Source organism: Coturnix japonica, chromosome 8 (genome assembly GCF_054131305.1).
Source record: "Coturnix japonica strain WE chromosome 8, WE-NBRP24, whole genome shotgun sequence".
Classification (NCBI taxonomy): domain Eukaryota; kingdom Metazoa; phylum Chordata; class Aves; order Galliformes; family Phasianidae; genus Coturnix; species Coturnix japonica.
This window is the reverse complement of record NC_140670.1, coordinates 23,013,585-23,026,266: the sequence shown is the minus strand read 5'-3', so window position 1 is coordinate 23,026,266 and position 12,682 is coordinate 23,013,585. Positions and strand designations below refer to the sequence as shown.

General features: G+C 41.5%; 1 protein-coding gene across 1 annotated transcript in view; it reads left to right on the top strand.

Moving 5' to 3' along the window:
- Nucleotides 1-6,005: 6,005 nt before the first annotated feature.
- COL17A1 (collagen type XVII alpha 1 chain) overlaps nucleotides 6,006-12,682 on the top strand; it is a 39,770-nt gene continuing 33,093 nt past the window's right edge. The window contains exons 1-4 of the mRNA XM_015867033.3: nucleotides 6,006-6,306; nucleotides 10,375-10,440; nucleotides 11,235-11,279; nucleotides 11,967-12,065. Coding sequence (XP_015722519.2) covers nucleotides 10,386-10,440; nucleotides 11,235-11,279; nucleotides 11,967-12,065 — 199 coding nt within the window. The 5' untranslated portion in view covers nucleotides 6,006-6,306; nucleotides 10,375-10,385. The remainder of the gene's footprint in view (nucleotides 6,307-10,374; nucleotides 10,441-11,234; nucleotides 11,280-11,966; nucleotides 12,066-12,682) is intronic.

Here is a 12,682-nt window from a genome sequence, read left to right as displayed (position 1 = left end):
TCACATGACTGCTTGCCCCAGGCAGTTATAGTAAGTGCTGTGATATTACCTTTTGTAGCAAATAAAGGTGTAGAGTTGTTCCATATGTGTGGTGTTAAACCAGATCTAAGCAAATGCAACAGAAACAAGTGTAATTCAGCTTTATGTTTATGGAAAACAGTCTCTTCCCTATTCAAAACTCTTACCCAATGGTCAGATAACCATGTGTTTGGAAGCTAAATGATTTACCGTTCTGAAGCACTCCAGAAAATAAGCTGATTATATGGAATCCCTTCTCATCGTTGGCAATAAACGTGGCTCAAAATACAGCACGTTCTCCTTGCAGGGAGCAACTTAGTGGCCCATCAAGGACTTTCCATTCTGTTTAGTTTGGCAGTGAAAAGTGTGCTCCACCCTGAAATGCTTGAGAGCCAAATCACAGATAGCACCTTGCTAGCAAGGAAGAGGAAGGAACGTGTTGCTATACAACAGAGATGACCTCTGGGACAGAAATGTTGTATTTTTGATCTTCCTTTCAAAGTGTGAGTCAGGAAATGTGCTGAGTAGCCTCAGCCTTCATCATGCATGGGCTCGAGAGGAATAATCAGAAATTCTCAGGATATGCAGAGCACAGACGTTGTAACATGCTTATACAGAAACACTTTTAATTCAGAAATGTGGCCTCAAAAGCTTGACACATCTCCTAGAAATCTTATGAAGGAAGTATTTTCTGAAAGCCTTTGCAGCCCAGAGCAGACCATCTGATCAGAGGATTAGAGAGAACAATGTGAAAATCCCAGTTTTAAATCACAGTACGGGTGTATCAGAGAAAAGACTTGTGCCAGATCTTGCATATTCCAAGTGCGTGTATTCTCCACGGGGATGGAATTTTCTAGTTTCTTCATAAAAAAATATAATGCCATGATTTCAATTTGATCTAGATTTAAGCAAAGGGGACGCTCTTAGCCCTTCAATATTAGATGTTAGTATTAATTAGCAAACCTACTGCCACGACTGCATGAATAGGAGCACATCTACAGACTCAGCATGCAGCACAGCTAGAATTCATCTGAATTTTGTAGGTTGTTATTTTTCATCTTCCTCCCCAGATTTTGCCAACCTTGTGCTTATGGTAACAATTATCTTCCATTATTTTTGATGGCAGGAAAAATGCACTTAGGAAGTGACACTGTAGTAACACTAAGAACATCCAATACTTACAATATAAGTAGTGCTAGACAGTATCTACTGTGTGATTTGGTTCCCAGAGTTCAAATAGGAAGACTGAAACTCAGAAATATGAGTTATTTCTTTTAAATCTCAGTTATGTAAGTACAAGAAGAAACCTAGTCTAGCAACAATCAGTTCTGCTGCTTACTGCCCTAATGAGTCTGCAGTTATCTTCAGTCCAAGAGGACTGGACATAAGCTATGGACTTTTTGCACAACCTTGTGTATGTCCTAGTGTTTAACTTCATTGCCTGTGCCTAAATATATTCAAATTGGATTGTGCACAAACTCAGATGAGTGCTGGAGCATTTGTTCCTTGGGCCTCCCTAAAATCCTGTCTGGTCTGTGAAATAATCACTGATCAGAAGTGACCCTTTGAAACTTATCCGGGATAAAGACATGAAGGGCAGAAATGTAAAGGGCTGCAGAAAGGAATCAAAAAAGAAGAAGAAGAAGAAAGCAACCCTTCCAATCAACCTCCCATGCATTTCCAACTGTGCTAATGAGAATCTTTTTCCTTAGGTAGGAAGGAGGTGAGTTGCTGCAAGTTGTTGTTGAGCTTGGCAGACATTTTCTGCCAGGGTTTCTTAGCCAATGGGAATTGCAAGTCTTCTGTCAAGATGGCAGATAAAAATCATTCTTTTTCAACAGTGACGTGTATTTTCTGAGTCAGATCTATACGATAACTGTCTGAAGCTTTGCTTTTGGCCCATCTATACTGTTGCATTGAATGTTCTTCCTGTGTTGCTTTTTGTGATAGTGCTGAAAAATTGCAAGCTACCAACTGGCAGCTGGTAGAACTGGTTGAAATGTTTGCTTGAAATACTAATTGCTTGGAATTAGACCATGGGTACAGCTGGGGAGCAATTCACAAATCAACCTTCCTTTTTGGGGGCTGCCAGAAAGTTTTTTTTCTGTGCTGCCAGTTCTTTGTAAACAGTTTGCTTTGTCTTTCCTCCATTATTTGTATTGGCAGCACCGCAGCCAGGTCATCTGGAATTGGTTTTGCTCTTTGCTGCTTGGCTGACTGAAATATTTGATATGCAAAGGCAGCAAATAATGCATTTTCTGGTGCATATTTTTGGACTAAGAGGCACTAGTGCTAAAATTCAGAGTTCACAGGTGAACTAACAACCAGGTAGTAGTTTTTTAAACACTAAAGGAGAGGAAATTAATTGATCCTGTGAATCAGACCGTGAACTCTCTTGAATAAAATACTCAGTGAATGGTTTCCTTTCTCACTGACCAAGCATTCTGAGCAGTGGTGTGACTGCAGGTAACTATTAGGTAGTTGTATTCGGAGCACCAAGACAGAACCACAGCCCCACTGTCTGTGTGTACAGGCCTGTCTCTGGGCAGAGGCAGACAGCTGCCTACAGCTGCCAAGCGCTGCTCCCATCTGCATAGTGATACTGCGAGCAACAAGACCGAGTCTTCAACCAGCTCCTCCTGTTCTCTGTCACCCACCAGAATAGCCTGGCCCTTCCTCTTTGGATCATTACAGTTGAGTTTATCCTATACTGTTAAGATCAGCATTTTTTAATGATCCATATGCAGCCAGGACTTCTGTCTATCACTGGACTCTCTTGAGACCTGGGAGATTGTGTTAGCAATGTTTTCTTTGCATCTTGACATTACTCATCTCTCGGGACCTCAAAAGAAATGATCAGATCCGCACAAGGCTTTTATTCATGCCTGAGGTTACTCATGATGAGTTTCTCAAGTGATGTGCAAACTGTGGGTTCAGGATGTTGAGTGAAGGAGTGACTCAGGATGCTCTGGTTGGTTCTGTTGCTGCTTGGCCTTAGCATACTAAACCAAGGCACATAGGGAACTGCAGTTGCTACCTGGAAATGGGTGTTGTGTCTTCTTCCCTGTGTCTGCCATCTTTCTGTTGACCTGAAGTATTCTAACCAGATTCATGGCTGATTCACTAGCAATGTAATTTCTGTGTTAATAGTCAGCAGTTTATTCTGTGCTAAGCAGATTGCTCTGAAGTATAGATACCGAATACTCATCACTTGGCTGTTTCTAAACCATAGACATACTTCAAGGTGCTAGAATATGACTGTGACTTCAACTTCTAGGCTCTTTATCTTTGGACTTGACTTGCAGAGGGAGAAGTGGTTCAGATTTTGCCATAGCACAACATACTTCCAAGTGCAGAGAATGCAGCATGATCTCCCTTAACTTCTTACCCTGCCCATGGCAGGGGGAGTAGAACTTGATGATCTTTCAGGTCCCTACCAACCTGGGTCACTCAATGATTCTGTGATTCTCACCCTTTTTAGTGCCAGCATCAGCTGCTGCTTTTGGAGCATCATAGGTCTTAAACCAGTTCTAACCAAGGGCTTTATAATTAAGCAGTCATCTCCAAATTAGTTCACAAGGCTTTTTACTGCTGATGTCCTTATTAATTGGTTTTGTTTCACTACAGAAGCAGTTTTGCCCAAAGGGTGGATCCCTGTTGTCTCTGCACTTTCCCTACACCAGAAGTATCTGGAAGACTAGAGGTTTCTCCTAGTCACTGTCCAAGGGAATCTCTCTGTGAGTGTGAGACCTTCACGTTGGCTTCCAGGTCAGACTTTTCCAGCACCTACCAGGAACTTACAAGCTCCTGAAGGGTAAAAGAAAGCACCAGAGAATGTGGTGCCATCTGTGATTTGATGTTCTAGTTACAAGATGGAACAATCAAAGTCTGTGTGACTTGTACTGCTGGGAACAGGGACAGAAGCAAATTCTGCCTCTGGGAGAACGTTCCCAGGTACACCCAGCAGCAGTGTGACTCCACATCTGCAGACTGCACCATCTACAATCTAAAGCAGGATGGATGTGGAAACAGATGGATGGTGTCTTCCACAGCTCTAACCACCACACCACAAACTGCCACTGCTGAAGTGACAGTTGACCTCATGGCCTGAAGAGAGCTCAGCTGCAGTTCATTGCAGTGAGCCAGGTAGATAAGCACTTGGCTTTCAGTGGCAGTTTACCTGAGGCAATTGCTGACCAGCATAAGCTGTGGCAGCTCATTACCTCTCTATATTATGTCCTTGATGTTGATACTTGCCAAATCAGTGTGCTTCATCAGGCAGATTTTACCAGCATCCTCCTGAACTTCATATTTTTCTGCATTTCTACTTCTAAATGCAGTGCCAATATTTTTGAAGGATGGTTTATTTCTCCTTTCCTTTTAAGACACCTGTATGTCATGCCTCCTCCTCCTTTTTCTTTCTACTAATAAGCTGGCAAAATAACTCATAAAGAGCAACTCCATTAGTGCGTTGTTGTCAAGAAGCCTTACACCAGTACCTTAGTCACCAATTGCATTTCAGGACTGAAAATACTGTAAGTTACTTATTTACCCAAAATTGCTGCATTCACTTTTTTTTCTTCATGCATTCTTCATTCCAAGGAGCAGTGAAGGTCATAAAGCTAAAGATATTTTTATATTTCCTGTCAAGTCATGAGCCATGAGCAGTTTGATAAGGTCTTAGACTGAGCTCTGCACCTCTTAATGACTTAATGACCACACGCAGCTTGTTTAGACATCTAAATATCCTTTGATTAGTGTTTAGAATGCAGTCATGGATGCTTCCTCCATGCAAAGAAGAAATTTTGTTTTATAAGCATACATCTAAAGATAAGGATGAAAACAAGATATGCATTGATGAATTCTGATGAAATTTGGATCTCCATCAACAAAGGGCCAACCCTTTGTGTAGTGCTGTATATCAACTGTTTCCCTGAAAGCCTTTGAAAATTTCCAGTGAAAACAGAGTATGATCTTGACTGTACACAGCCACTGTTTCTCAAAAGGTCAGAGCAAAAATATTTTATAAGCCTGAAGTTATATGAAGAGAGGCAGTTGCCTTAAGTTGCACCAGGGGAGGTTCAGGTTGGATTTGAGGAAGAATTTCTTCTCATAGAGTGGATGCTGCACTGAAGGTCATGGTTCGGTGGGCGCAGTGGTGATGCATTGATGGTTGGACTAGATGATTTTTGGATCCAATCTTAATAATTCTGTGATCCTAAGTTCTCTTCCATTCAGTGGCGTAAGTCTGACAGAGTCTGTGTAAAGTAAGTGAAGCTATGGCAAATTCTGATTTTTATAACAAAGCACCAAACGATGATATTTTGTTTAGGAGGAGGAGGAAAATTCTTCCTGCGAGGTATATCTAAACTGTGAAAATGGGTGCTGTAAGACACTGGGTATGCTAAATTGTTGCACAGATTGCAAAACTAATTGGACAAATTAATGGAAAAAGTTCCACCAAGGAATGATTGCAAAACTTCTGCTTTTGAATCAAGAAGTCTCCAGCAAACACTAGGAACGTATCTGCACATGTTTCTTTAACTGCTCTGGTTGCCCATTTGCAAGTGGTAAATACAGAAGAAATTGTATTACTTACTTAGTTTTGTATATTTGGGTATGAGATTTAATGATAATGCTGCTTCTTGAATAGAGAGTATTCTGTGGGGGTTTGTGATCCAGTTCAGGGTACTGATTCCAGTGGTTTTCAGCCTATTTCTGCTAGCTGGGGGAGTTCAGTCCATCGTATGCAAGTGGTTAAAATGTGATTATCCCATCATCAGGTTTGCAGTAATATCAGCAGGTGCTGCACAACCTTCTGTGAGAAAATGCCAGAACAGGTGTAATTCATGAGTTAAATGCTCAGTGTTTCAGAAAGCATGGTGATAATACTTCATTTTCCCTGACTTAAGCCTTCCCAGCTGTGCCCATCTGGGATCTACATAGTTAATCTACCTGAGCAAATAAGTAGGAGCGTTCAAGCTTTCAGTGAAGTTTGACTCCTGGAGGCAGACTTTTTTTTTCCAGTGAGTGTCAGGTAATTGGAAGGGTAGGGTGAGGCAGGAAACCACGACACACCTTTGTCAGGACTTGTTTAAGAGCAGGGGAATAGAAAAGCATAAGAACGGTGAGAGTAAAACAGGTTAAACTAAGAAGAGCTGAACATTTTTGGATGATCACTCAGATTCCACACATCTTTGGAGGGACATGATAGTATAGGTGGCAGAATATATAGGAAACGGTTGAGGAGAAAATCAGATTTTCAGTTCAGTTACCAAAGCATACGAGGTAAGTTACTTTGCTGAAAAACAAAACAAAACAGAATAAAAGGCTGTCTTGTATTTCTGCTCTTCCTGATTCCTTGCAGGGTTCTGTATTCTCAGGCAAAATAGTGGAGGTTTCTTCTATGGGGGAATACAGTGTAAAATTAAGACTGTGGTAGAGCTGGGTCTTTTTGGATTTTGGCTTTGTCTGTGAACTTGGCTTTTAAAACTGATTATCGAGCTAAAGGGGCGTTTCTGCTGGTAGATAAGAAATGTGAAGCCAAGTTCATTGTAGAGTTTTATTATGTTTTGTGAAACTACCATGCAAATAGATAAAGTCAACTGTGAATATTCTCCATCCTATAAAGGGAGCAGTGTGGTGAATTGTGCATCATCTGTTTGCTATTGTTATAACTGAGAGGATTTGAAATATGATGGAAAAATAATGTTTGCATGGTGGCTTCAGAATGTAAGATGAAGGAATAATTCCTGAAAGTGCCAGGAGGTACTTTTGAGTCTAAGTCTGTTTTGCTGTGGACAGGCTTTGCATTGTGCCATACAGCTGTATTTATTTATCAGCCATGAGTCATTCATTATGGACTTTGGGCAATATTTTGTCACAGAAAGTTAAGAGGCCTTGAAAAGTGTTTTTGAAGCTTCATTGCAGTAAGTCAGAAGAGTCTGATTTAGGAACTGTTTTGTTTCTCTCTCTCTCTTTGGTTTAGCAATTTGAACACTGTGAAAAGATGGTAAAACATCTGTCTTCTTTTGCAGCCTTTGGGCTGATTGACCAACTTGGTGCATGGCTTTGAGGCTGTGAGTTGTCCTGCAGCACATCTAAGCTTTGCATTTATCTTGCTTCCCTGGCATTGGAGTCATTTGAGGGAACCTACCAAATGAGCAGTTTTTGGAAGCTTCTATAAGGAAGAAAAATCTATGTTGCTTCTTGTTGAGTAACTGGAAGTGAAAGAAATAGCTTTTAATGCTGAATGAGATGGTCAGGTTCCTAGACTGTGAGGTGGAAGAATTAACCAATCCTATGAATTCCAGGACAGTGGCATTTGCTGTTAATGCTATCAATGACATTGGAGGTATCTACTGTTTCACATTATTTATGATCAAAAGGTTCCTCTGACATTAAGTTTAGTTCATCTTAGCAGCTGCAGGTGCCTCTTTCTCCTGAAGGAGTGTCTCACTACGTGAGCTGTGTTGATGGAGGGAGGAGAGAGCTGAAAGGATGTGCTGCGAGAGTGAAGCAGCATTCAGACATGAGAACTGGAGGGACATTGTGAAGGAATAAAAGGATCTGAAATGTACCTGCTTTTGTTTTTATATTATAGTTTTCTTGGCTATAAAGTAGCTTTTCCCCTTCCCTTTGAAAAATGCTTGTAATAAATTTTATTGCCATTGCACGCACGTAATATGTAGCTTATAAAATAATCAAAGAAGTCGGAGTGTTCCATCTCAGACTGCTTTAGCATCCTCAATAGTGTCCTGCATTGCAGGCAATGGGAACGGGAGGTGCAGGAAGTTATCTGACAGTGTTGGTCTTATGTGGAAAGTGGAAATTAAACATGCATTGTAAAGTTGGGCTGTTCTCACCATCCTGCTTTTCAGTGCTGCACAGAGGAGAAGCAATGTGCACAACTGTGGTCTCATAAGAGCTCTCCTGATTCCTTGTGCAAGTTCTCTGTTTTTATGAGGGCCACTAGCACACTTCAGCCCCAGCTTAAGTTAAACCAGCTTTAGGGTCTTCTTGCCTTGGGCACCTCCACTATTTGTGAGTGATCGCAGTTCATGAGCTCCTGTTAATCGCTCTGGAATAACTGCTGGAGACTTCTCTGATTCTACAGTGCTATTGCTTTACCTACAGCTACATGTAGCCTACAGCTACATCTTTGTGAATCCAGGTAGGAGGAGCTGGTGAAGTGAGTCAGTCCTGGCAGATAATGGAAATCAAGCTTAGTCAGCCTAAGGAACCTGGGCTGGCTTTTGCATTCACGCGGCAAAAACATGTGCAAGATCAGAATGCACTGTGTGCCAGGGCTGGGCTGAGCTGTGGGATGTGTGGCTTCAAAGATGTTGTTTAATCTCATTTATTTATTTTTTTCTGATTGGTATCAGAGCATGATGTTCCCCTCTCTCAAGGGGAGGAAGGACACAGATGTGTTCACTCAGTGGTGGTACTGGCCTATGGTACAGCATCCATAACCAGCACAGTTTCTCAATAGCAAAAGGGAAATTCTGGAGCTACGAAGTGGTAGAGAAATAGTTTCTGAATATAAAGCTGTGTTCCTTGTCAAGATGCTGGCAAAGCCAGAATTGCTGACATCCAAACAGCAACTTTCAGCATGTGCTTTTAGAATAGCAGAGGTACTGCCTTTGCCTTCCTGGAGTGCATGACCAGGAGGCGTTCCAGTGCAGGAGAGTGGAATCCTGCTTAAGGAGGAGCTCCCCTGACATATGTACCTCTAATCTTGCGTGTGCCTTGGAATCAGTTTTCTGGAGAATCCCTTGAAAATCCCCAGTGTTTGCAAATGCTTTAAGGGTTGGGTATTGTCCTGCTGCCAGTGTTGTGTAAGGACCTGGCACTGTGTGCCAGGCTGCTTAGCCGTGCTGCAGGGCTGAGGGCTCTGGGCCCTGCTGAGTGTTCACTGTAAAGTTCAGTGTGGTCTGTGGTAGGTGTGAGCTAAAGTAGCTTGCCTGATGGCGTACCTCCTGCATTCAGCTTGTTCTTCTCCAGCTCTGGAAACGCTGGGTGCTATTCAAAGGCAGATCTGAATCTGTACTTCATATGTTCCTCCATATTCTCAGTTGCTTCCTGCCTTGTGTCATCATCTATGTGTGGGCTATACAAACATAGCATCATGGGAAGTGCAGAAGAGTAAGTGGAGTCATGAGGACCAGGTCTGAATGGTAGTTGGAGGGACAGTTTTGTGTTCTTCCTCAAGCCAGACTTTCGTAGCTTGGAAGGAGTTTTGCCCCAAACCTTTTAGACTCAGCCTGTGAAAACTACACTTAGTGCTGTTTTCTGTTCCATTGAGTTTTCGGTTTGGAGTCATCGAATGCAGTGGGGAACTTTTACTTATTATCACTTTCTATGCAAATTAAAATCTCTGAATCATTTGCAGCTGTGCAAGATGAAATGTTCTCTTAAAATAGGAGTGAGCAACTGTATATTTCCTTCTGACAGGAGTGTTTTCTCTTGAGTTTCTGTTGTTTCTTTTCCACAGACATAGTGTTTCTTTGTTTTTTTCTCCTGCTTTGGCGGACAGTCATTCCTCTGCCATAGACATAAGTATGACTTGAGGGGGATCCAAGCATGAATCATATACATGGCATTCACAGCAGCAACTCCAAAACTGTATAGACTGACCCGAGCTGGCATTAAATTAGTTCAGATTCCATAGCTGCAGACATGGGTTTGTAAAACAAGATAAAGCACTTCCTACCTTAAGTTCCTTGTTGCTGAAAATAGCTGGTTTAAAGGTACCTCCCATTGTGTTTGTTTGTTTTTCCACTCAAGTCAGTTCTATGGCTTTAGCATCAATATAACTTGAGAATGCCCAGTAGTACTGTCGAAGTGCTATGATATTTCTGTTTATGCTTTTCTCGTAGTGCTGTGTATAGGTAAGAGAGGCAGAACTCACGAACATGTCTGCATTTCTAATCCTATGTTGTTGATTTCTGTACAGAACAGCTGTGTAGGACTAATGTTTCAATCCTGTGGTTTTGTTATATTTTTATAGAGATCCGACTAAAGGCCGCGGCAACAAAGTCCACATGAATATCCAGATCTAAACTTGTCCACTTCTAGTTGAATTTGCTGTGGTTACCCTTAGCTCACCTGCTGGCTTCACAGCCCCTCCTGCTGTTTCAGCCTTTATGCATTGTGTAGCTTCTAGTTTTGCAGGGACATGTTGCTGTTCTGTTAGTAGTACTCAGATGGTTCTGGAAAGATACTTCAAACTCTCTGACATTAATGAATTTCAGGCAGTTCTGCTGAAGAGAGAAAATTGATGGGACTTGTACCAATTTGTTGTCATCTTCTCTTCACAAAGCTCTGAGTGCTGTGTTTATGGTTTCCCTGCAGGTGGAGATGATATGGATTCTGTAACGAAGAAAACGAGGCAAGATGGATCAGAAGTTACAGAGAGACGTAAGGACAATGTTGTTTATTTTCATATCCTGAGATTGGATCACACTCTAAAAATGTGGCAACCATATTGACACTTTGTGAGGGGTTGAATGCTGACCAGGCATCCAGAACTAAATTCTGCACCTGTCCTTGCTATTTCAGTCAAAGTCAAAAGAAAGGATAGAACAGGGCAAGAAAAGGCATTTAGAGACTTGTACAATGACCTGATTGTTTAACCAGAAATTATTGCCCTGTGGTAACATTTTTGGCCAGTAGTGCAGACACTTGGATTCTCCTGCTTCAGAGACAAATGCCACACATAGTCTACAAACTGTTTATTACATATCTTTCTTGTCTTGGTGTGAAAATAGGGTAAAACAGGATTCTGCTGACAGAATTAGCTAGTTGGTATCATAGAATTGTAGGGGTTGGAAGGGACCTCTGGAGATTGTCTGGTCCTACCCCTCTGCTAAAGCAGTTTCTAAGGAGAAAGCTACTAAGGAGTCTGACCTGGGCTTCACTTGTAGAGCAATTGCTGCGGCTCAGGAGTGCCCTGAAATAATACCACTTTCTTGTTTCCAGGAATTTTTTAAAGAAAAAAGTCTTTCATGGCAGTGATGCATTAGTTACTGTAATATGACAGAAGTCTGAAAACACACAGTCCCCAGGCAACATAGTCTAAAGGGACTTATCTTTAAATGAGTTAATCTTATTTGAATAATTCATGCTCTTCCATGGAATGAAGTGGAACGTTGATCTTGTCTGGCTAGATGAATTTGCAGTAACTTTCTGAATAATAACTTTTCTTTCCTCAGTTATTACAGAGACAGTAACTACAAGACTGACATCTTTACCACCCAGTAAGTAACTAATCCACTGCATTACTTCTGCTTTGTCACTGTTGCCCTTCTGTGTTATTTGGCTTCAATACTTTCATAAGTCCCTGGGTGCAGCAGGTTATCAGTGCAGAAATGCTAACACTTAAGCTATTCTGAGAAATACTTTTCCCAGAATCCTTGTTGATGTAGAGAAGGAGCAGTATCAAAGCCACAATCTGCTAAGACTGGTAGACCTGGCTGTTCAAGAGTGTGCACCCAGAAATAGAGTGGTATGGTAGTGGTGACTATTTCTTGAAACAAGCATCAGAAGTGATGAGTCTCTGGCCTACATCTTACCCTGCTTGCAAACGCAAGCGAATCCCTTTGCATAGTATCAAATGTCACAGGTTATTTCTGCCTCTGTGTATCAAATAGGGCAGAATTGTCTATTCCATGGTAGGGTTGAAAAGTGATTGCACTATCTCATTTATTATAAGAGTTAACAGGAGCATCTTCGAGCCCATGCCTGAATCAGAACTTGACTACATAGCTGCATCTTGAATGCTTATCTGCTCTGCTGAGATACTTCTCTGCAGTTCTCATGTATTTTCAGACATGAAGCTGTCCTTGGAACTGAGTTCTGGGTACCTTCTGCTTTGTCTTGTAGTGTTTTTGTTCTTCTCATTATTAATCCTGACAGAATATCTCATTTTGTCCTGTCTATTTCAGAAGGAGGGAGCAGTAGTGGACTCAAGACATCGTCCCACACTGGAGGAAGTGGAGTAGAAAAGAGGTCTTACACCCATAGCAGCAGCTATGTGACTTCAAGTAAGGAGTGAAAATATCAGTAACAAAAAGCAAAAACAGCATCAATGGGCTGAGGAGAGATTCAGGTCAGGGGTGAGAAAAATGGGGTTTCTTAAAGTAGAGAAGGCAAATACTCAAAGCAAAGGTATTCCTTCCTTAAAGCTGGTGATGGGTGAGTGAATGGCAAAGTTCTCATTTTCTGCAGGGAAAACTTGATTTCAGGGTAGTTTTCAGTAACCTTTGAAAAACTTTTCCAGCTGTCCTCGAGCCATTTGGAAATCAAATTTCTCTTCATTCAAGTTTTCCAAATCACAGTCTTTCTGAGCACTTTTGTTCAGAAGATGGCTTTATTTAATGTTTGTTGATCTTGCTGATGTTAGAATACAATATGATAGTAGAGTAGAATAAAATAATTTCATAAGTGTATCTTCTTGTCAGGGTATCCATGGACTTAGCACTTTGAGTGGCCTGTGTGTTTTCTGAATATGGTAAACCGGTACTTATCTACTCCATAAAGACAATTCCTCTCTAGCAACAGAATCACAGAATCACAGAATGACCCGGGTTGGAAGGGACCTCAAGGATCATGTAGTTCCAACCCCCCTGCCTAGCAGGGCCACCAAACATACACCTTTACT